Genomic DNA, 24,255 nt, shown 5'->3' on the forward strand with positions numbered 1-24,255 from the left:
CTTCTCCAGACCAAACTGGCCTTGCAGAAGCAGCTGACCAAGAGCTTGACAACTGGCTTCCTGCCCAGCCCCCTCACCCCGCCAACTCTGTGCACGGTGGCGACTAACCCGCTGGCTCTGCGCCACCCAGTGGGCACCACCACCTTCATCCAGACCCCCTTCCTGGGCCCTGCACTGTTTCGGCCTGCCCCGGGGCCGCTGCGGGCCACACACACCCCCATCATCTTCTCCCCCTACTAAAGACTTAACCCACTTCCTATCTGAGCTCCTCCCCCGTCCCCTTACCGAACCCCAGGCCCAACTTTAGGTGTGACCCACATGACAAAGGCCACACGCAAACTATGCAGCCCGCCTGACTTAAGATGGAAACAGTGCACAAGTCGTGACGCTCAGTAGGCCCCAAGGCCTGAGAGCTGTTCCTATCACAAAGGCCAAGATCCCCTATCATGCCTTCTTTCTGCTCCTCTTATCATGACCTACGGAGCAGGACAGGCCTCCAGACAGTGACTGGTGCACAGAGGCCGCTTTTATAGCCATTTCATGGGTCAACATGGTTTGGATTATGGATATTATTGTGTAATTTATTAGAGAACAAATATAGACAAGTCTAGATGTATGTTTAGTGTGGTTGCCACAAAATAAGGTCCCTTTACTTGATGCTCTTTTAAAATGTTTTTAACTTATTGGTTTTGGGGTTTTACGAAAGACGGGATGATCACACAGTGGGTCATTAAAACAGCTGAAGCTGAGGTATACTCCTGTATGACTGGACAAGCCATCTCATCAATCTGCGTTTTCCACTTGCAAACTTAATGCTGTCACATTGCATCTTGGATATGGCCATTATCAAACAACTCTCTGAACAAATACCCCTTCACTTCAAACCTTTGAGGAACAAATATGAGTCCTTTTTGTGGATGGTATGTGGATCTATAACTCCATACTGTATATCCATATGCTAAAACCCCACTAGCATCGTTTTGCCCCTCCAGCCCTCTCTCCCAAAACTGTTTCCCTGAGCCCTTAAAAAAAATTTCTTCCTCTCTGTCTTTCTGAGTCACAGCCATAGTCGGAGCCCTTGAGCTTTTTTTCCCCCCTTTCCTGTATCCCCAGGATTAAACACTCATTAAGGTCCAGAAAAGGTCAGCTTGTCAACTTGACTTTGTTTCAATTTGCAAATCTGTCTTCAGATATTTTTATTTATTTTTTATTTTTTGCATCATTCTCGCACTGCAGCTTTAACATCATGTTCTCGCCAAGCTAGCGGCATGAAAACATTTTTGCAGCTACAGATGTCTTACATTGCAAAACGCCATCATTTCTCTCCCCTCGTTACTGCTCTCTGTCTTGTCCTCACCCCGCTGTCATCACCTCGCTGTTGCCCTTGATTTTCTCTGGCGTTATCTCAGCATGAGATGATGAGGAGCAGGGAAAGCCCCCCCCCCCCAACACACACACACACACAATCGCACATAATGAAAACAATGAAAACTTGATGGGATTTCAGAGCTCAATGAAAAGTTTGGGTGACAGTGGGTGGGGGAGGCTGCTCAGCCAGTACTTGATTGACATCCTGTTGCAGTGTCTGCGAACAACGTGGGAGGGAACAAAGAACAGTGCCATGGCAACCACATTAAAAGCACCTTAAAACTGATTTACTTACAAAAGCAATGAAAATTGTGTTGATATTCACCTTTTATTTTGCTGTAGTTGTATGTTTTTACAATCCCACGTCCAATTTTAGTGAGAATTTTGCTCTGGAAAAAAAAAACAATCAGGTGAGAATGATCAGTTCATGGTTTATCCATAACTAAGACAAGTCTCACATTTAAAGCAATACATTCGGTATGTTTATGTTTATAATGTGTTTTCAGTGTGTCAATGGCTTTATCTATTCTATACTGTACACACCTGTAACAATGTATTATGTACTCAAACACAGCCAAGGGCCAACTCTGAATTGCAAAAGGTCATTTGAAAAGATGGGTTGTCCTGATGGGTGCTGCCCGTGGTGCTTGATGCTCATGGTTAGTCTTCACATGTTTTGACTCTGGGCTGAGCCGTTCCACTTATAGCTGCTCTTGTGCTGCGGAGAGAGGGTGCTTCAGCGCCGTATGACATCGCTGTTCCGCTTCTCCAGCGGAGCAGGAGAACTTTTGTATGACTTCCACTGAGCAAAACAATGTTACGTCAGAGACAAGTTGTTTGGGATAAGTGTCACAAGTGCAACATCAACTGTCATATTGCTGTTCATGCTCGAGTGCTGTCTCCAACCCCCACCCCACCCCCCCACCCCCACCGTCCTCCCAAACAGGATATCTACTGACACTCCCTCTGCCAAATCAGACTGTTGGCAAGGTCTCATGAGGACTTGAAGCGCACACGTCATCCTTCCTTCAACACTCGCACCAAATCATGTTCTCTTAAATTACAGTAATGGAGCAACTCCTATGCATTTCTCATTGTGCAATATGTATAGTTGTCTGTGATGCAGCAGTGCCATCTGTCGTGAAAACCCTGTAATTGCCATCCAGTACCAGTGCTTCTACAAGACCTTTGATCCTATGTACATTTCTGTTTAAGGAGCCCCAAGTCTTTCTGGGTAAGCGAGGCCACCGGGTCTCCCCGCCATACCGATGTGATTCTCCCCAGTCGCACTACTCAGTGAACCAGCCAGCCTTTAATCTTCACTGTTTGTTTGTTTCTATCGCTCATTGGGAACTCTGACCTAAAGAACTGAAACTTTTCTTAAAATAAGAATCTAGAGAAGGAAAATTATATGTAGAAATCATAGAGTAACTATAGAGATTTTATCAGAGTTGCTATTGTTATCTGTATCCTGATGAACTGCTATAATAGAAGAGAGTAGATTATGTTATTGTAGGCTCTGTACAGCATACAGGGAAAGGAAAAATGCTTTGCTTTCTTTTTTTTCTGTTTGTTTATTTACATGGTTTTACCAATATGTTTTTTTAAGTACAAGAGAAAATATTTAAAACAACATTTTTTTTGAGTGAGCTTTTTTTTCTCTCTCTCTCTCCCTCTCCTTGTTGACATTGTCCGAATTAATAAAGTTATTCAAGGCCTTTTTTTTAGACAATATCCGGAAGTCACATTAGCCAGGCCTTCTCAGGGGTGACAGGTTGAGCAAATGCTAACATGACCATCCATTCAGGGTATCCCTCCATAGCTCCAGAGAGCAGGAAACACTGTACGCATGGATGGATTGACAAAAAAAAAAAAAACAACTTTCAGTGCTGTACATTAGAGAGGACAAGGGATGGATTTTGGAAAATAAAGCTTTTAGAACTTGTAAGAAAATTGTTTTAATGTGTGTGTGAGTGTGCCTCATGGGTACAAGTGGAAAACATCAGCATCCCAGAAGATAGCACTTTGATTCACATTGATATTTGAGCAGTAAAAATATGTGTGTGGGTGTGTGAGGGAAAAAAAAAAGACAAATTACTCAGGCAGATGATTGCTGATGAATAAACAGTGACAACATGAATGCTCAGATTCACAAAGATGCTCAAAATTGCCCTTGTTCTTGAATTATGTTTGGTACACTTCAAGCAGATCCCAGATTTAAGATCGCCAGCTCTGAGTTGGAAGAAAAACTGATTCGATTCAGCACATGATCCTGAGTTTGCAGGTGCGGGTCTGCTGGCTGCTCCGCGGTGACACCCTCACAGCATCTGTTCATGTGGCAACTCCGCAGCCGCTCATTTTCCAGCCATTTCAGGAAATCACTTGTGACAGCGGGGCTGGTGTTTAGCCCAAAATACAACGCTGAAAGCAAATGGGAACAAGTTAAAGCGACCACGTCTGAGCTCTGCTGCATCTGTGGCACACAGAGGAGCGATAGAATAATATACCTGAGTGGCTGATGTGGTTTAGAGGAAGCCTAATCTCCTTTGTCTTCAGATGATTCCCCACAGATGGCCACTACAGTACAATGTGCTCTGGACTGGCTCTACTGCAGTAAGATCTGTTACTAAACAATGAATCCTCCTGGATTGTGAAACACTATCTCACTGCTTCTCAACATCTGCTGTGTGTGATGCAGTGGAGCTCTGTTCCCCATCATCCCCAAAGCCGACTTCAACACATCCGTCCCTGGACTCTTCATTTGGATAAACTGTGACTCAGCACTTTCATCTATCACACCAGATAATCGTGTACTTACCTCAGTTTGCTCTGTATTAATTTTAAAGTCTTCTTCGTTATTTGAAGAAGAGCCTTTGGATTACATACTGATGTTGTCCTCTACGCCTCAGGCCAAGCACCAGCCTCTCCTTTGAGGAAACGTGGAGATAAGCACGGCACCTCCTGTGGTGCCAATCAAAGGAAAGCCATTGGATCCCCAGCACTTCCTAAAGCCGGTGATATGGCAGAAGGACATGATGACCTTGCTAAGCTGTGACACTGGTGTACTGCTCTATTATCTTATCTGATTGCTCTCTGTGGAGGGAGGGACACCCTTATCTCCTGCTGCGGTGGTCAGCCAACGCTCCTTCCCTCAAGAGTCACCCCTTACAAACATAGCTTCAGTGAAAGTGTGTGTGTTTGTGCGTGTTTGTGTGTACAAACGTAGGCTTTTATGATTTTTTACCATTATTCAAAGCTGAGCAACAAAGATGGGATCAATCAAACCCGGGACCATGATGTAGCCCACGATATGGACCCTGAACACTGAACCACCATGTAGAATCAACAAACACTACAGGAACTGACATGTACAGAACTGTCGGCTGATAGAAAATAACAGACTATATTTGATCAAATAAATCGCAGTAGCACTTAAATATTTAAAATATGTGGCAGTTAGAAGAAAGGTCAAGGTAACTACTTGTAGTAACAGTAATTACCTTGAAATAAATAAGTATTTAGTATAAAAAGGCACTTTTTATACTAAATAGTGCAATGGACAGTAATGAAAAAGTAAGAATGAAATAATTATGTATTTACTATTTTGTACAGGTAAGACTATTGTCAATTATGTACTAATAGGTAATTATACAGTATTTTTCATGTAAATATGTTTTAATTGTGGGTATTATTGGTAACTATTAAGGTAACTATGTCCTGTAACTTGTAACATCATACATTTAAAAAACATACATGATATTTCATGAAAAGAGAAATGAGAAACTGTCTAATAATGGGTTATTATACTGTTAGTGCGCAGTTCATCTTCATTTTACAAATTAGATACATGTTAATAGTTTAAATCAGTACATTAAAATCTATCGTACCAAATCTGAAACCACACTGTAGGAGACTAAACCAAACTACACATATTGTTACCAAATAATATACCACCAGCATAAATAAATATATACCACCTTTTCATTACAGCTCTTTTTATGTACTACACTTATTCTAAAATAGAAAATAGTTCTTTTATTTGTTACTAATACCCACACTGCAATTATCTAGTAAATACGAGATAATTATTAAACATATTACATTATTCACTAAAGGTAGATTTTTCTTTTTGAGGGTAGATTTTTTACATTAACTCATCATAAATACTAAAACTATTTCAGTGTATAATTCAAGGTACTCACATTTATTTTTATAAATTCTAATTAATATTTTTGGTCCTCACCACAGGTAATTAGCCTTTGTATAAATATTAGTTGTTTAATTACTAAAGAGATACTTGTTACTTGCTGTAGATCGTGAAGACAACATCACAAAAACAATGCCGGGTAATTACTCTTAAATAAAGACACATCAATATTATTGTACTGATGCTGCAAAATTGCACTTAAAGGTAAAACAGGCACAAAAAAGGTGATGGAAGGAGACATTAATTAGTTCCTCTGCTTCCACTGTGCCTTTATTTAACCCTTCATTGAGCTTAAATTGTCTTCCTGTTGACTGGTGGGAGACGTGTCAGCACATCCCCCTGGATAATATCAACAGTGTCAAACTCTTTCAACATTCTCACTGAATGCACAAACCATAAGCAACAACTATAGGATCCCATTTTTGCACCGTTCAGATTGCTGTAAGCTTGACTTATCCCAGATGAAATCCCCCTGTGCTTCCAGGACAAATGATCTGTCTCAGATGCTCGTGGGCAGCCACCATGACAACTAACATTTGACATGACTGATGGCTTGAGAGCAGCTGATATTTCCGCCCCACAGGGAACAAAAAGGCCTGATAGCACAGAGAATAAAGGCGGCACTGCCATTTAAACTGCATGTGTTCACTGCTGTGTGGAATTGTTTTGTTAATCTGGCGCTTCATGATAGGGGACTGTGAAAAGAGTGTCGGTGCACCAGCTCCCAGGGTTGAAGTCTATTTTATCTTCACATAAAAAATTGAATATGAAAAAAAACAAGGGGGATAAAATGTTATCTATTATATGGGCTCCATGGGAGAGCTGGATGCTCAGCTGCAGTCATGAGACACACTGCCATGCAACAGTTAAAGAGTATTACTGGTAGCAACACAAGGGCGTTGCCTCATTGCCCTGTGACTGTGACAAGCAAGAAGAAATTTCTCTTTTGTGGTCAGTGTAGTCTAAAGGAAGAGGACGGTTCATAAATCACACAGGAAAGTGACAAATCGATGCCTTGCTCTGGCACAGCTCCCAAATATTTCAATTTATTTTGTATTGTAAATCTTCTTTTTCTATTTGCAGAGGTCAATACAGGCATGGAGCCACTACACAGTAAGATGTTGACATATTGACAAATTGCAGGAGTCTCTTCCTTGCTCTTTTATCTTGGGGACATCAAATTAACACCACTGTGTACTATCATAGTCCAAAATGCATGATATAATAACTGAACCATTTTGAATGAGGTACCGGCGGTGCACTCGCTCACTACTAGTCATTAAAGAGAACATGATTGAAATGTGATAGTACATGATAGCACCCTCTGGGGAAACTAAGGTGAGCATAATATCATTTCATAAATGTTCCACTTGAGGTTTTCTCATTATCTCACATTAACCTCTCCAGTCAGCACGCCTGCCTGGAAGTAGCAGATCATTTCCTCTGCTATAACATCTCTGACCTCGTCTGACTGGTTGTTTTCACTGCTCCCAAACTGGTTTGAGCTTGTGCAGCAGTTAATCAATGTGACTTTTTGACAGATACAGAAACTTATTAAAGTTCCAGTAACTTGGTACAATTTTCAACTGATTTTCTCATTTTGCATACACAGCAAAATGTATAAAGTAGCAGTGCACAGACTATCCTGGAGTTTGCATTGGTGTCAGTTTAGAGGTAAAAGAAAATTACCACAGAATTTCCATTTATCAGTGAGTCATGAATATTTCACTTTTGTGTGTGTTGCATTTTCTTTGCATCAAAAATCATTACACACACTGAAGGAGGTTTGTTGCATGACACTTCTCGTTTGCTTCCTGAATCAAAAGGTATTTAGTTTTTAGGGGAGATAAAGGAATAGGTTTTGAACAAAATGCTAACAGATGCTTTTCTGTGGAATAACTGTCACACTTATAGCAGACATGTATTCAGAATTCAAACAAGCGTTCAAATGACAAAAAGTCTCATTTGGCTGAAACTCTTGTTTAAAGCAGTTTACAAGAGGATTCAACCTCCGATGGAGTGAGAGCTAAATGTCATCAAAAAGATGTCGTAACCACAGATTAGTTGTAGTTTAACGCAGAAAACCAAAGTTATTAAATTGGATACACATCAACATTTCCCTTAAAATGAAACTGATGGAAACTGCACTAGATCCTTTACTACAGGCTCCAGCAGTAGTAACTGATTTCATGACAGCATCCAGTGTTTTACTGGAAGATCAGAGACATCTACTGGCCATGAAACAAACTACAGCAGACACGAAACTGAAACCCATTCTGGTCAGGCACAACAATAATCCTTTAATTTGTTTACAAAACATGCAAACAAATATCAAGTGAACACATTTTATGGATTATAGAACTTGAATGCTTGATATTCAGTTGATAGACTCTCGCACAAATACATGAATATTCAAGACAATAACAGATTGACCCTTTTTGTTAAAACAAAGATTAAAAGCTGCACATACTTGACCTCATGGGGTTTTATTTTACAGCTCATTATGAATAGACAAACTTCAGCAGTGACTGTAACTGATAATATGTGTCATGTTGTTGAAGATATGGCATTTTACTGTATTGTGCCCTATGTTTTTTTGTTTTTTTTATGTGTAGCAAGCTGAAGAAGTAGCACCTGAGCCTGAAGAAAACTCCTTTCATCTCATTTAAAGCCTGTACAGAAGGCCATACGTGGTAAGGAATGTCAATCATTCACTCAACAAAATCTAACAGTGAATCTCTGCATACATATATATATATATATATAGTGTAACAAATCTCCAGACCAACAAACAGCACAACAGTTACTGTACATCATCAATAATCATTCAACAAATCCCTTCACCCATCATAACTTATACAACATGTGAGATTCAGCATTTGTGTGATGTGAAATTTAGGTAACATTTGAAACTGCTGCCATTTCTGATTTGGTCTGTGTGTACAGGTCCATAGAATAGTAGCCAGTGTGCATGTGTGCATGTGGTCATTCATCTATACAGTGAGCACTATCAATCTATATACTCAGTTTGAGTATATATGAGATCAAATGCTGATTATCAGTAGTTTGTGAATTACATTATGTGGGTCCGAGTATAACAGCAGTAGTTGTAAAGAATGTGGTTGAACAGTTTGATCATAATCGAACCCAATAAAATGGTAGTAACACCTTGCATTCTTTGATGATCTGCTGATATGTCAACATAAAAATCAAGAAATCACCATTTTCATAAATAATGAAATTTATGAAATAATAATTAAAGTAGTAAGTATTTCACCAAAACGTCAAACCAACAGTGCTCACTGTATATAAATATCCATACAATCATCCTGCCTTTCCTCTCATTGCTTCTTCACATTCTCCAAACCAACTTTCACTACCTCAGTACTTCATGATATCAAAATTGATCCTTTAGTAAAACAAGGTTCCCTTTAACACACCTCTTCTCCCTTTTTTTTTTTACTCCCTCTTGATCATAACAACAGCATTTGGTCATTTAACTGTCTGTGGAACCGCTGCCCTTATTCTTGTTGCGACTGAGAGGGAAGGTGGATTTGCTCTGTGGCTGGGTCATTTTGCTGGCCAGGTAGACAAAGGGTTCGATGAGCGTGCGTCGGTCCACCACCGACACCTCCCACAGACGAACTTTCTCGTTCTTTGCCCAGTTCTGCGCAATGTTAGAGTCGACTTTCCTTTCGTCCTGCTTGTCCAGCTTGTTACCCAGCACAACAATGGTCACCTGTGGATCAGGATCATCTGGTTAGTTGTACATCGGTGCAATCTGTAGCACTGTCAACATCAATGCACCTCACAACATCTGCTGTACTTGGCTCTATGGTTTTAGCCATGCTAGGAAACAACATTCAAATTAATAACTTATATAGCTCATTTTAGTGTGTATGGAAGATTACTCAATGTCTATTAGCTTGACTTGTTTCTTTTAAATGCTAGAAATCTGTGTCAGACCCAGAAAAAATCTGGTGTTGTTAAAAAACCTGATGTCACATGATCTCAAAAGCATGATTACAACAGTGACTGAGAACCTGATAACTACTGAGACTGGGATACGTTTTAGGACATTGTGTATTTTGATCCAGGATATTTTGCCCCTGTCACATATTCATTCACATTGATATTCACTCACTGACAATATCTGTAGGATGTTTATCAAACTTAGTTATCATGGAAATTCAAGAGTACTTTGAAATTGTAAGTACAGAGACAAACAACTGACCAAACTGCTTTGTTGTCTCTAAATTGGTCCCTTCTAAATTAATGCAGTTTACTAAACATATATAAGTGTTCAGTCCCCACCTCTTTCTTGTCTCTGTGACGATCAATGTCCTTCTTGAGTGCCTCCATTCGCTTAAAGGACTCTTTACTGTCGATGCTATAAACAAGTACAAAGCCATCTGCAAAAGTGTAGTAATGTCGGGGGAACTCCATCCCGTCCCGAAGTCCGCGGGTGTCATAGAAGCGCACCTGCTCTCGCGTACCACGGTCAGTCTCTATGGAGCCGATGTAGATATCCTCCAGGGTCTCCATAGGCTCTGAACCTGATGATGAATACACAAATTCAGCCCTCCCTCATTTGGTGTGATATACTGCACAAGTATTAAGCTAGTTGCTTATGTAATTAAACACATTTTAACTGAGCACTTTTACATTTTCTTAATTGGAACAAATAGCAATGCACTATGTATGACAGGGTGTCAGCAGAAAAATTCAAACATGCAGTGAATCTGTTCTTGTAGACTTTAAAATGGAATGCAGTAAGATGTATAATATTAATTGAACAAACCTGAAATTACAAAGTCAAGGTATTTTATTTTTCTAAGTTCATCACCCACTGTTGTTATTGATGCTATCGTCTGTTCATAGTGAATATTACCTGCTCCCAGCAAAAAGCAAAGCAGCATTTTGACTGGCTGTTAAATATTCCACATTGCACTTTTCTCAAATTTTAGAGGTGGTGTTTCTGAAACTTGATGGTGATTCAGTTGCATAAAAAAAAAATGTGCTTACAATTTGTTTAGTGTTTTAAAATGTTGGTTTCCACCATCATTAGCAACTGATTATGAACTATTATTATACTGTAATACTGTAAAAAAGTAAAGTAACATTTTCCCAAATAATTACAAATGCTTGACACATCTGAACAGCTGTAAAATTGTTATAGAATATTCCAGTCAAGAAAAATTCATGGCAATCAAACAGAACATTTTAAATATGTAATGTCATCAATTACACAGAAAACTCTTTACAATCAACCACTGCATTAAGTGTAGTTCCAAACAACTGTAAGCAATGCATAATAGTGTTATATGCCCACTGTTGTGCTTTGCAGCTTGCATGCTTAATGGAAAATAGTGACCTTTTAGCAAAAAGGCAACCGTTATTTGAACTAATGAGTGAACAACATGTAAATTGCAAAGCATGTAAACATTGTTGTAAACAGGTATACCTGCAACATGGTTGGCATACAGCAGTTGCTCCAAAACAGCCGTTTTACCTACTGCACCTTGGCCACACACAACCACCTTACAGCTTTTGCCCATGACTCCCTCTCAGGTAAGAAAATCTGCAGAGACAGAAAACTGTGGAGTCAGTTACTTTATTACAGAGTAAGCACATAGCCTAGCATTGTAGACCCCGTTATTTGGGAAGCTACGTTGCTTCTTTTCATTCTGTTTGATACATTCGCCATAATAGAACCAATAAATAGCTTGCCAGCAAAAATATAAAAATAATAAGTCATAGATAATACAATGTGCCGTCTGTCTGCAGTATATCTGACATTTACGAATAGCTTAGCATTAGCTTTCTGAGAGACGCACGATATTACTAAGCCGCTAATGTTGTTTGAAACCAACGAACCCAACTAAAGCTGGTGTATCGACATCTATATGCTGTTATTAGCGAGAAGTTGGAATATGTGTATTATTTATGGCACTAATTTTTAATTAAAGCTAGCCGCTTTCCTTACCTAGCGGACCACTTCCTGTTTACACTGTACGTAACGACTGCAGTAAGGTGGCCCCGCCCCTTTAACCAGGAAATTGATTAACTCAATACAGAAATAAGCTGCATTATTCTAGATGCAACAAACCAATCAATACCAAAAAGAAATAGTACTATAAGGAAAATGATAGTTCCATGGTAAACAAAAGAATGTACTAATAAGGCATTTAAAGTCTGGAGCACAACACATAATGTTCACAATTTCATTTAATATAAAAGTAAACAAGCAGTAGCCAGGAATATGGTAAAGACAGCTAAAAGAGAGTTTTGGAAGAAGTATTGTAACTCACTAGGCAGAACTGCACCATTAGATCGAGTGGGTGTGGGTGGGTGAGAAAGAAAAATGACAGTGCAAGAGCTTTGGTTGGACAATAGGAAACATAGTTGATGGAGTAGTTATGGGGGATATAATGTTCAGCCCCACTGTGCCGCTCTCTGTTGTCCCACCTTGGTCATTAGAGGCGGTAGAGGTTGACTTGCACCTTTTAGAACAGAGTAAAGAGAAAAATATAGATAAGATCCAAGTTAGCAGATACATAAAGGGGGGCATTATTCTGATTGTCTTCACATATACAATGGTGCCTCAAAAACAGATAATAATAGAGTAGGTATTGCATTAATCATTCCAGATCTAGATGTAATGTCAAACAAAAGATTCAGCAATAACTTGTCAGCATTTACAGGGGAACATTTAACCATTCTTTTAGCGCTCAGCTGGATAGAAAACATCAAACCAAGTAAAGTAAGAATAGGTTTGGATTCTAGTAGTGCATTAACCAGTATCAAGAATATGCAGTCGGTAGCTAGACATCTTTAGAATTACAAAAACAGGAACTAGTGTAAAGGTCTTTTGGGTTCCAGCTCAAGTAGGGGTGGAGGGAAACAAACTGGCAGACAAATTTACAAAAGATGTAACAAAATAATCTGAAGAAGATATGGCAGTAAATTATAGTAAGGCTGAAGTTAAAAGTAAAAATAAATCAACAGTGGTGAAGAAATGGCAAGAAGAATGGAACAGGGAGACTAAAGGCAGACATTATTACAAAATCCAAAGGAAAAAGCAGAAATGAAAAAGACGAAGGATGAGATTTGGACATGCTAATCAGTTAACTTAGATAATGGGCAAACACACAACTGGGATGTGAGAATATTGCAATTTAGAGGAAACAGTGGAACATGTCATTATTTATTGTCCTCAACACCAGCAAGAAAAACAGATTCTTAAGCACAAATAGGGAAAAAAAAAAATCAAGTTTTAACAAAAAATATTGTTGCAATTGAACTCAGGGCACGTAGGGTACAGAGCTTTATTCACACTTCAGAAGGTGGAGGTGAAGCACCTAAAAGTTGTTTGCCAACCGCCTTAAAACTACATAAGAAGAAGATGAAGAAGAAGAAGAAGGCCCCGCCCCTCCTCATTGATGGCAAAATGGCGACGGAGAATTGTGATGCTGTGAACATGGACCCTGACATGGACCTGCTCAGCGACGAAGAATTAGAAAGGTACGACACATGAAGACTTTGTTGTCAGCGGCAGAAATATATCTACAAAAATGTCTCCTACTGATATGCGCCAACGAAAGCCCCTGCCATGTTAATTTTCTTGTTGTTAAGTGGTGCTCTGTCGCTAACGGTTCAGCTAAATTCGGCCCCGGGTAACGTTCAGATTGGTTGCTAGCTCCTGTGCTGGATTTCTGGGTTGCAGTCGGACACGCTGAAATATCTGACAATCTGCCGATACCTGCCGACTCTAAAACTTGATCGGGTCGAGGGTATTGCTTTCACATTATTGTAATATTCCCAGAATGGTGTTAGCTGGATAACTAGTTAATGACACCATTCACTCACTGTGTGGTCGTGATGTAAAACATGAAAGGCTTCCAAAAAAAGTAATGGCAGTGGCCCACAGCATGGTGTCATATGTTCCTGGCTCTGCTCTCCCTGTCTGCTTCACAAAATAGCTACGTGTATGATTGGTGTAGACATTTCTGCCCTGCTGGTTTGGCTCTCACTATGTTTAGCTAACTCAGGCCAGTGAAATCTGAAATCTCAGATGCACACTGTCATAAACAGTCCTGGTCATGCTTTCTTTACAGGTGATTGTGATTGTTATACTCAGACTTAAAGGTCTAACAGTGTGAAGAATAAAGTGTAAAGCAAAGTTAACTACCACATACACTCACGCACAGTTGTCATCCCACTCATCTCAGACTTCTGTGTTAAATTTGCATTTAACCTTTTTCTGTCCCTCTGCTCACTTTTACACAGGGAAGCGGAGGGCTTCAAAGAGCAAGGCAATGCATTTTATATCAAAAAGGATTATGCAGAAGCATTTAATTATTACACCAAGGCCATAGGTAATTATTCCTAAATTATTCTTATAGTTCTGGTTAGTCTGTCTTGTTTTTGGAAATAATGATGACTTCGTGTATTGGATAGGCAACAATAGTACGAATTCTGCCTGACTTATGTGGGGTGTCAACTAACTTGTTTTTTTTTTTTTATATAGACATGTGTCCCAAGAACGCAAGTTACTATGGAAACCGGGCAGCCACATTAATGATGTTGTGCAGGTATAGAGAGGCTTTAGAGGATTCCCAGCAAGCAGTACGACTAGATAACACCTTCATGAAGGTAGGTTGTGGGAAACAAGCCATTACATTTTATTAAATGGGAAATCTACACTTTTTGTTGTATGTTGCTAAATATTTCCAATTAGTGACTCCTTTACAATGGCATCTACTTAGGAACTCAAACTTTAAGTTTTTCACAACTTTGAGTGTAGTAGTTTCCTATATTGCAGTGTTTTGTATCTGTTAAAATTGTAGGAGAGATCATGCATGCATTTTTGTCTATAGTGATATGTGGCTCTTCAATACATGTAGCACATCCATATAGTATTGACCGATCAATCCACTGAACAAACTTTATTTGTAGAATAGGTCAAATCTATTAAAAGATGTGTCAAACAACAAAGACGTAAGTAAGAGCTAGTCATGGTTAGTCAGCACCCAACTGATTTCAGCAAGGGTGGTAATTGAGGAATGCTATTGAGTTTGTGAACTGTAAGTATTTTACCCACAGGGCCATCTGCGAGAGGGCAAGTGCCACCTGTCTCTTGGCAATGCTATGGCTGCCAGCCGCTGTTTCCAGAGGGTTCTGGAGCTGGAGCCAGAAAACAGCCAGGCCCAGCAGGAGGTGAGTTGGCCGCAGCATGATCTGACAATTTGGATGTGATTATCCACTGTCGGATAAGCTTTGGCCTAGCTAGTGCAAATAAAGCGCAGAAGTCTGATACTGAGTGGTTTAAGAGGATATCAGCTAGAGTTAATGTCAGTTCCTAATAAACAAGCTAGGATGCAAGTTTTAGGTTATTCAGAGAACCACTGCCGCTTACATTGACCTGATTTTACAGTCACTAGGCCTGGCACACAAGAGAGAGGGGTAGTGGCAGCAAAGTAAACTGACTACTAGAGGTCTTTTTCATTGTCACTGAATACCACAAATTCCTTCGGCAGCTGAAGAATGCAGATTCTATCCTTGAATATGAGAGAATGGCAGAGATTGGATTTGACAAGCGAGACTTCAGGATGGTAAGCTACTCAGTGTTACTTCATTTTGAGTTTTATATGCTACAGTACGTCAAGCAGCACAGACTGCAGATATTCCTTGGTTGTTTATAGGTTGTCTTTTGCATGGACCGGGCCTTGGAGTCTGCCTCAGCCTGCCACAGGTTCAAGATACTGAAGGCAGAGTGCTTAGCCCTGCTGGGACGCTACCCCGAGGCTCAGTCTGTTGCCAGGTAAGACTGCATATTTGAAAAATACTTGGCAATTCCTTTATTTATTGGATATTATTGATCACAGGGTGAAATCAGAGTAAGACACAGGGATGTGCATGTACCACATCATGTCATACCAACTCCATAAAGCTTTCTTTATGACGTATTACTAACGTGTTCATCAGTCAGATACAACAGATGACTAATCTCATATCACAGAGCTCAGCAGAAATAGGAAAACATTTGATTTCAAAGAGGTAATGTAAAATGTACACATCTGGAAGTTGGGTGATTCTATAGACCCATGTTGAGCACTGACTGCAGCAGGTTTGCTGTGATTTATTGAGCTGACTCATCTTTGATCAATGCAAATATGCCATATTACAGAAATCCATGGGCCTTCACATATGACTGCTCTAAAAACTGTTTGTGCAACTTTGTGTGTTTGTGTTTCTAAAGAGTTATTGTAGGACAAGTATAGACTTGATCTCAAATTTGCAATCACAAGACTGTACAAATGACACAATCCTTACAATCACCCCACTGTGTTAATTTGCCTTGAAAATGAGGATTCCCTGGGTGGTGCCTTCAGAACTGTGTTGTGCTTGCTTTGTTCCCAGAGAGGTGAGGACAGTCGTTCTCACAGTTTAAAGAAAGCAATCCATAACTGGTGCCCTCTTTCCATTATAGACATGTCTGTTACCAGATTTAGATTTCAGTTGCCACACCACTGCATCCCTGGAAACTGTCTCATCACTGTCGGGAAGCACAGACAGTTTACCGTAGTTTGATGTGAAGTAAACCATTAAAGATGATGAAACAAAATGCCATATTTTTGGTGTGATTTCTCTTTTTTTAGTATATATGTTTTCTTCTAACATTAATATTGATTATTTGCTTCCATTCAGTGATATTCTGCGAATGGACTCCACTAATGCGGATGCACTGTACGTGCGTGGTCTTTGTCTCTACTATGAAGACTGCATTGACAAGGCCGTCCAGTTCTTTGTTCAGGCCCTGCGTATGGCTCCAGACCATGACAAGGCTCGGCTTGCATGCAGAGTGAGTAATTGAGTAGAGAGGAATTTTGTGAACCACTTAAACCATTTTTTTGATTTCCTATAAATATATCAAAGAAAAACAACTTTTACCAGAGGAAAATGGCCTAAGAAAATATAGTATTGTGATTTTTCTTTTATCCGTTGTAAGTCTGATAGACTTCTACTACTGAGATAGGCCAGAGTAACTTTCTAAGGTTGTCCTTTGTGTTGTTTTCCCAGAATGCCAAAGCACTTAAAGCCAAAAAGGAGGAGGGGAACAAGGCATTTAAGGAAGGAAACTTTGAGGCAGCGTATGAGCTGTACTCTGAGGCATTAACAATAGATCCCAACAACATCAAGACCAATGCCAAGCTGTACTGTAATAGGGCCACTGTTGGATCGAAGGTAAGAAACATGCACAGGAGAGATACCACTGGTTGTTTTTCTTTATGGATGAACCCTCACATCCTCAATTTTAGTCATTTCAAACATACTGAATTCAAAACACTTGAGAAGATAATGCACACTTATATATTCTGGTTACGTGAGAAAGAAATATTATAGTCCTCAGCACTGCATTTACATAAAAACCTATTTCCTTACTGAACAACCGTCACATGGTGTTGTAATTTGTGACTGTTTGCCCCATAAAGCTGGATATGTTTGACACCATATCAGTAAACATTGCAAATGAGATATGGACACATACAGCTCTGTCAAAATATAAATAGTAGTAGATAAGGGCAGCGTGAGACTTGTGTCTGTAAGATAAAGGTAAGGGCAGAACCACAAACACGCAAAACTCCTACTGTGCGCTCGTCCTTGATAGTTTTAATAATTCTAGAAAAATGCAAGGCTTGTTCCAGACTTGCAGTGATGTAATTGCATGCAAAACATCACGGAACACACACACACATACACACGCACACACACACACACAAAGCCCTCATTCAGTTAGTCAAATTCATAGGTTAGCACAAGCACATACTTTGCAGAGTTCTCATTCCGTCCCCAAGACAGTGTAAAGTTTTTTTGGTATCTTTGCTTTGTTGTACTTACTTCTATCAAATGACGAGAACTAGGCCACTGCTTTTCTGTCTCTGTCACTGCTTTGCGTGGTCATACTTTTTTCTTTTCTTTGAAAGCTGAAAAAACTAGAACAGGCCATCGAAGACTGCACGAAGGCCATTAAACTGGATGAGACCTACATCAAGGCCTATTTACGGAGAGCACAGTGGTATTTCTAAGACTTCTAACTCTAAGATAGCTAATGATAATTATATAGTATTTTTTTACACACCTGCACAAACAGAAAACAGTATCATTATCATTATCTACACTTTTATTCTATTATTCAAATTTATTAAAGAAAAAATGACATTGACTTGTGCGCACTGTGTTGCAGCTACATGGACACAGAGCAGTATGAAGAGGCAGTGCGAGACTATGAGAAGGTTTACCAGACAGAGAAGACAAAAGGTGAGAATCAGACTCTGCACAAACACTTCCTCTTAATTTTTCTCATTCATGATTACTTACACATTATACACTTGCAGCTTGTGACTGTTGTTTTTGAATGAAGTGCTACCTTCTGCCATTTAAATAACATAGATTCTCCTGTTGTTAATTAATTCTGCCCTTCTTTTCTTTTTTCAATTCCATAGAACATAAGCACCTCCTGAAAAATGCCCAGCTGGAGTTGAAGAAAAGCAAACGGAAAGATTACTACAAAGTTCTCGGGGTGGATAAGAACGCCACAGAGGAAGAGATCAAGAAAGCTTACCGCAAACGGGCACTTTTACATCACCCAGGTGCTTTATTTCTTCAACTGTCTTGATTTTACACAAAACCCCATCTAATTTGTCATTAAGAAACATAACACTTCTGTTCTGTGCCTTTCTTCAGACCGTCACAGCAGCGCTAGTCCTGAGGTGCAGAAAGAAGAGGAGAAGAAGTTCAAGGAGGTGGGCGAGGCTTTCAGTGTGCTCTCAGACCCAAAGAAGAAGTCTCGCTATGACAGCGGGCAGGATCTGGAGGATGACGGCATGAACATGGGAGGTCAGCACCTGGGGAGTCATGTCTAAACCAATTATCCACCTTTTTATTATAAAGCAGCAATTGTTTTTATAGTGAGAAAATTCACCCTGGAGGGAAAGTTCTGTGTTGATGATGATTCTGACTTGCATTTTATTTCCCCCAGATTTTGATGCCAACAACATTTTCAAGGCGTTCTTTGGAGGCCCAGGGGGTTTTAGTTTTGAAGGTAATATATATGTATATATATATATTTTTTTATTTTATTTTCATACAAAGATCTCAGAGGAGTGATGCTCTTCTGTCAACCACTTTGAAAGAATATTCTGATCTTAAGAATACAGTAAATGTATTTCAGTTATTGACTTGTTTGTCGTTTGTTTCAGCATCTGGACCAGGAAATTTCTTCTTCCAGTTTGGTTAATTGGAGGATTCATCTACCTAAACAGTTACTGCATCAGGACTTTTCAACAATGTCAACCCCCTGACCCACCATCCGTATTTAATGACTGACTGATTGCTGGTCAGATTCTTGTCTATGCCATTGACTGAATGAATGCAACCCAATGACCACATGCAGCAAATGATTAAACGCCCGTATAGCAAGGACACCGAGACAGCTCAGGCTGAGTTGATAGTGTTACTGGTTTTGGATTTGGTTTTCTTCCCTCCAGAATGAAACAAACTTGAAAGTCAGTAATGGCTAGCAACACTGGTCCAAACATGAGATAGGAGAGATTGTGCAGCTATTGTATCAGAGCTTTTAGGGATCCGTGCAGGAAGTGACATCCTGGGGAAACTTTCAAGATGCAACTGAGCAATGAGCAAGCTATTATCCAGCTCATCTCAACTAACTGCTGAGGGGGGTATTCTCTGCATGAAAATTAGTAATTTGCTTAATGATTTTTGAATAAAATCACTGAGCAAACAGCACCTCCCCCCACTGTCAAACAGACAGACAGTAGGCTGCTACGAATTCACACTGAAAAACTGCCTCCTTGTCATAAGCCAATGGGAGCATTTGAACATTTTTTAAATTCACAACACCTGGAGCCTAGACCTACACATGAAGTACAGCTGAAGCACACTAGAAAGATGGCAGTGGAGACAGCTGTGCTGGCTTTGTTGCCAGCAAAGTCCCCCTACCTCTTGTTGTCACAGGTTTTATGTTTGATGTTGCCATTCACAGATTGCTGCATTGTACATTTTACTGGAATGTAAAGTGTTGATTTGTGATGATAGTTGATGATTTTTTTTCCATTTTTTTTATTTTGATATGTATATTTATTGTAAATTTGCTGTCTGATAGAACCATTGGTGTAAGATGAGGACACTTTTCTATTATGTAAACATTTGAAAACGGCATCGATTGTGAGCATCCATTTGACACAAATTCAGGAAGATGATTGTTTTGCTTGGTCAGCATGAAGTATTGCACAGAACTAGATTATGCTCTTTGTGTTTATTGACTGTGATGCAAGCTGTCTAATTTTACTCAATGCAACAGATAATAGAACAATGACCTGTGATTTGTTTGCCATCGTCTAAGAAAGTCAGGCACTTGTGTGATGATGAAACCTAGTAATGTTCAGTTGCTTCCTGATGAGTGTGTTGTTCTCTTGGTGCATTTCATGAAGAAAAGAAAAGCATCCTCATCTTTGCTCTCCTTGTTTTTTACCCTTATGGTGAAACCATCCTCTCTTTACCCTTAAAGTACCAGCCATGTCAATAAAGTTGGCCTCCTCTGGGTTTCCCCTTACCTGCTTGTTTCATTTCATTTTAGTGGAATGGTATCAGTATTTACAATCATATTAAAATTAACAACATTTAATAATAAGGTGATTAACACATACAGAAGTCACATTTTCACTGATTATTCTTGTGTTACATTAAGCGGCCAGCAGAGGGCGGGGTCACGCTGCCTCTAGTTTGTTGGCGTGGTTGCTAGGATACCGGAGGTACCTCGGAGTTCAGTTTGTTTTTGTGAGAGTTCGTCGGAAAAACAAGTTTAAAGTGACTGAAAATGTCAGAAAAAGATGGAGACGACGACGGTCAAAAGCCAAAGAACGTATTCTCCACTTTAATGGCCGACGGGGAATGGCTTTTCATTAAAGGAGAGTATAAGAAGGCTATAGACAGCTTCACAACGGTAAGTACGAAGTAACTAGTTACCTAGCTAACCTGTAGCATAGCATGTTGTCCTAACTGAAGCTCATTATCTCATGGTGATAACCGCAGGATTTGTTTTTATTTGCAACGCATATTCAGTGTTGTCAATGCAACTCTGAAATGTATGTACGAATGCCATGTTTTTGGTCTTTGTTTAGGCACTGACTTTAAAGCCTGATGAAAAGAACTGCTTTGTTGGCCGGGCCAAGTGTTACCTGAAGATGGGGCAATCTGAAAACGCTTTAAAAGATGCAGAGGCTTCTCTCAAGGAAGACAAGACATTTTTCGAGGTAAACAGCAGGCTGTGGAAATATTTATGACTGTACTCTCCACGGTCCAGGCAAAAATAGATAAACTGCTGAACTTATACTATTTAAATCACAGCCCTCGAGCCAGCACCCTATTGTAAATATAAGAGAATTTAGTGAAGCCTGTGAGCATTTATACATTTATTTTATCATGTTTTTCAGGGATTGTACCAGAAGGCAGAAGCTTTATACTGCATGGGAGAATTTGAATTTGCATTGGTGTTTTACCATAGAGGACAAAAGCTACGCCCACAAGTACAGGAGTTTAGACTAGGTATCCAAAAAGCACAGGAAGCCATAGAAAACTCTGTTGGCTGTAAGTAATTTAACACAATTTTGTGACTTCAGTTGTCATCACAGGGTATGAATATCCTCCTCGCAACTAACACTTATAATCTAAATCATTACAGGCCCTTCCTCTGTAAAACTGGAGATTAAGGGAGACCTATCATTTCTCCAAAAAGATGAGGAGGTGAGTCTTTCACTTCCCCTTCAGTAATCCAATATTTAACATGCATGCTTGGAGGCAGAACTCTGTTCTAAGTGTAACTGCATGCATACAGCCACCAAGCAGTTCTAGTGCAGCAGAAAAAGGAAAATAAAATAAGAAAATTCTGAACAGTAGTTGTTTCTTACCCTGGATCACTTCTCTAACTAATGGGTTATCACAGACTTTAGAATTTTCTATATGTAATGTTCACCCTGACCTCCCTTCTGAAGCACATTATGTTTCTGAATGACTCACTAATAAAGAGGGTACAGCCAATTACTGCTATTCAGCATCTAACAAAGGAGAGAAAACAGCAGACCCAGAAGACCCCCAAGAATGAAAAGACAACCAGACAACTGCTGGGAGAGTTTTACAGTGACAAGAAATATCTAGAAAACCTGCTGAAAGATGAAGGTACTATGTTATTTATATAACCTTTTCTGACTATGCTTTTTTTCTGTACATCTTTCATTTGAGTCTATCTGATTAAATAGGGATTAAATTAAATTTGCTTTCACTGTGGGTGCAAATGTTAACTATTAGTTTCTCTACTTTTCCGTACTGTTCAATATCTTTATTTAAACGCATCTAAATGATGAATTTTAATAGACTGATATATAACTGTTACACAATGATCTGCAGATTTAGTGAAAGGCAAGACGAGGAGCGGGGAGAGACTGCAGGACGTCATTCAGAGCTGCCTGACATACCTTGACACTTGCACCGAGTTGTGGAACCCAGAGAAACCTATCTGTGCACGGGAAAGGGACCGTAAGCTCATGCAACAAAAATGTAGCAAGCTCCATTCCAGTGCACTCTCTGAACCTGCTCAGTTTCTACTGAAGAGCCTGGATGACATTGATGCAGGTAAATCAGATTTTTGGTTGAACTTGTAGCCTGGTGCTTTTCTTTTTAGCCTAAAAATGCTGACTTTATGTTTGCTGTCTTAGAGTTGACATCTGGAAATGCAGAGGGTGGTCTCAAGAAGGCAAAAGGAGTCATGAAGACAGTGCAGGGATGGTCAGAGAAAGAGATACCCAATAAAAAAGAGGTTTTGGGCAGCCTGCACAGTTGCATCGGGAATGCTCTGATTGACCTGGGAAATATGGACAAAGCATTAGACCATCATCAAAAAGACTTGGAGTTGGCAAAACAGTGGTGAGAACCAGAAGAAATGACACAAAAGAAGAGAAAGTATAGTATAACAATAGATCAGATGTTCAGTTATCTTTCTTATCAACAGCAAACTCCCAGAAGCAATGTCCAGGGCACTGGACAACATTGGCAGAGTGTATGCCCGAACTGGACAGTTCACAAAGGCCATTGAGTTGTAAGTGATTTTATTAAAAAAAAATGCTGTTTTGGTGGTGATCTTTTCTAGTCACACCTAAGCATTATTTTACATCGAGAAGTGACTATGCAAGATTAGTTTATTTCTGACTTTATAGTTATTTCACTTTATTCTCTATGTGTTAACAATTCAGCTGGGAAAAGAAGATTCCTCTGGTCCGTGGTGGTTTGGAGAAGACCTGGTTGTTCCATGAGATTGGTTGGTGTTACCTGGAGCTTAATCGCTACAAAGAAGCCCGAGACTATGGCGTCCGTTCAGTTGCTGCAGCTGATGAAATAGCTGATGGGAAATGGCAGATAAATGCCAATGTGTTGGTGGCACAATCAGAAAGTACTTTATCTTTATTCTTTATCTTCATCACTTTATATTAGAAATTATGATAAACTTCTTTGCTTGATATTTTACTTTTTGAACTCTAGTCCTGTAATGCTGTTGTCACTCTACAAACTAGTGACATGATCTTTCATAGTAATTTCTCCTCTGTTTGATATCAGTGAAACTTGGAAACTTTGAATCCAGTGTCACCAGCTTTGACAGAGCATTGACCCATGCTAAACTGCAAGGAGACGACTTTGCCACGAATGCTATTCAGAAGGTTCCCACTCATCTGTCATCTGTTGTCATCTGTTTCCATTTCTCATCCTCTGATTTCCATTTTAAGATATTTTTAAAGGCTGACATTTATAATTCTTACTTTCAGGCTCTTGATGAAGCAAAACAACACCTATCACAATGAGGAAGTATCCAGTCAAGACTGAGTGCAGCCTGAAAATAAGAGTGAGGAGAACAACCAGTCATCAAAACAAGTTCTATTAAAGTGATATTCCTCAGATTGGCAACTGATTTTGATGAGATCCTTAAAACAGCTGTGCTCAAAATGTATAGAATGTCAGTATTTTAACATGTACTTAAAAGCTTTTGAATGTATTTGTATTTGAATTTGAGATGTTTGTGTGTTTTCAATAAGAATTTGTAAAGAAATTGGCTGATGAATAAGACCCAGTGTCTGCTTACTCTTTTCAAAGGTTAAAATATGAAGACCAGTATGAAACACAAATATAAACCGGGCACTGGATCGCGCTGATCAAACTCTGAAGGTCTTATGGGGAGCAATGGTCTTTTGTTACAGACAATAGTGAATTGTACAAAGGTATACTGTTGTCTGAGAAGTAAAAATATTTATATGGGGAAGTACTCAAAAGCCCCAGGTCTAGTCTTCATCCTGCTTTAGAATCTACCTGGGGAACTGGAACCAGAAAGAGTGTCTTTCTGTAATCAGTCAAGCAATTTGATTTTGCTGAATTACTTCTAGAGAATGAATTATGTTATTTTCAGATCTGTAAATATTTTTAATTACAGTCCAAATCTGTTTGTGAGGCTGTGTTTATGTCAAAGTTATATGGGAAAACTGCACTAGCTATTATCTAGAAAATGTGTCACATGATAAACAAAATACAGGGGAATTTTACCACAAAGCCCCTCTGGC

General features: G+C 39.5%; 4 protein-coding genes across 6 annotated transcripts in view; 3 read left to right on the forward strand and 1 right to left on the reverse strand.

Annotated features, from left to right (window-relative positions):
* Positions 1-3,001, forward strand: part of znf385c (zinc finger protein 385C) — a 145,722-nt gene extending 142,721 nt beyond the window's left edge. For all 3 annotated transcript variants that reach the window (XM_071467609.1, XM_071467618.1, XM_071467626.1), the window contains one exon: positions 10-3,001. In XM_071467609.1, the coding sequence (XP_071323710.1) occupies positions 10-240 (231 nt within the window). In that variant the 3' untranslated portion in view covers positions 241-3,001. The remainder of the gene's footprint in view (positions 1-9) is intronic.
* A 4,854-nt stretch (positions 3,002-7,855) lies between these two features.
* nkiras2 (NFKB inhibitor interacting Ras-like 2) lies at positions 7,856-11,618 on the reverse strand. Its single transcript, XM_071467654.1, has 4 exons — positions 11,562-11,618; positions 11,040-11,156; positions 9,890-10,131; positions 7,856-9,314 (listed from the first exon to the last, which is right to left on the reverse strand). Exons 2-4 carry the CDS (start codon positions 11,131-11,133, stop codon positions 9,072-9,074), a joined length of 579 nt encoding a protein of 192 aa, XP_071323755.1. The 5' UTR covers positions 11,134-11,156; positions 11,562-11,618; the 3' UTR covers positions 7,856-9,071.
* Positions 11,619-12,954: 1,336 nt separating this feature from the next.
* Positions 12,955-20,210, forward strand: dnajc7 (DnaJ (Hsp40) homolog, subfamily C, member 7). Its single transcript, XM_071467689.1, has 14 exons — positions 12,955-13,099; positions 13,865-13,953; positions 14,106-14,230; positions 14,681-14,794; positions 15,115-15,189; positions 15,280-15,398; positions 16,286-16,439; positions 16,658-16,822; positions 17,563-17,654; positions 17,823-17,896; positions 18,082-18,228; positions 18,323-18,475; positions 18,618-18,680; positions 18,838-20,210. Exons 1-14 carry the CDS (start codon positions 12,981-12,983, stop codon positions 18,873-18,875), a joined length of 1,527 nt encoding a protein of 508 aa, XP_071323790.1. The 5' UTR covers positions 12,955-12,980; the 3' UTR covers positions 18,876-20,210.
* Positions 20,211-20,382: 172 nt separating this feature from the next.
* odad4 (outer dynein arm docking complex subunit 4) lies at positions 20,383-23,652 on the forward strand. Its single transcript, XM_071467703.1, has 11 exons — positions 20,383-20,600; positions 20,779-20,910; positions 21,091-21,244; positions 21,339-21,400; positions 21,682-21,832; positions 22,061-22,285; positions 22,369-22,576; positions 22,662-22,748; positions 22,903-23,099; positions 23,264-23,364; positions 23,470-23,652. Exons 1-11 carry the CDS (start codon positions 20,475-20,477, stop codon positions 23,503-23,505), a joined length of 1,479 nt encoding a protein of 492 aa, XP_071323804.1. The 5' UTR covers positions 20,383-20,474; the 3' UTR covers positions 23,506-23,652.
* Positions 23,653-24,255: the final 603 nt, after the last annotated feature.

The sequence above is a fragment of the Trachinotus anak genome, unplaced genomic scaffold (assembly GCF_046630095.1).
Source record: "Trachinotus anak isolate AG129_WGS33_773 ecotype Australia unplaced genomic scaffold, CSIRO_AGI_Tana_v1 ptg000003l, whole genome shotgun sequence".
Lineage (NCBI taxonomy): Eukaryota > Metazoa > Chordata > Actinopteri > Carangiformes > Carangidae > Trachinotus > Trachinotus anak.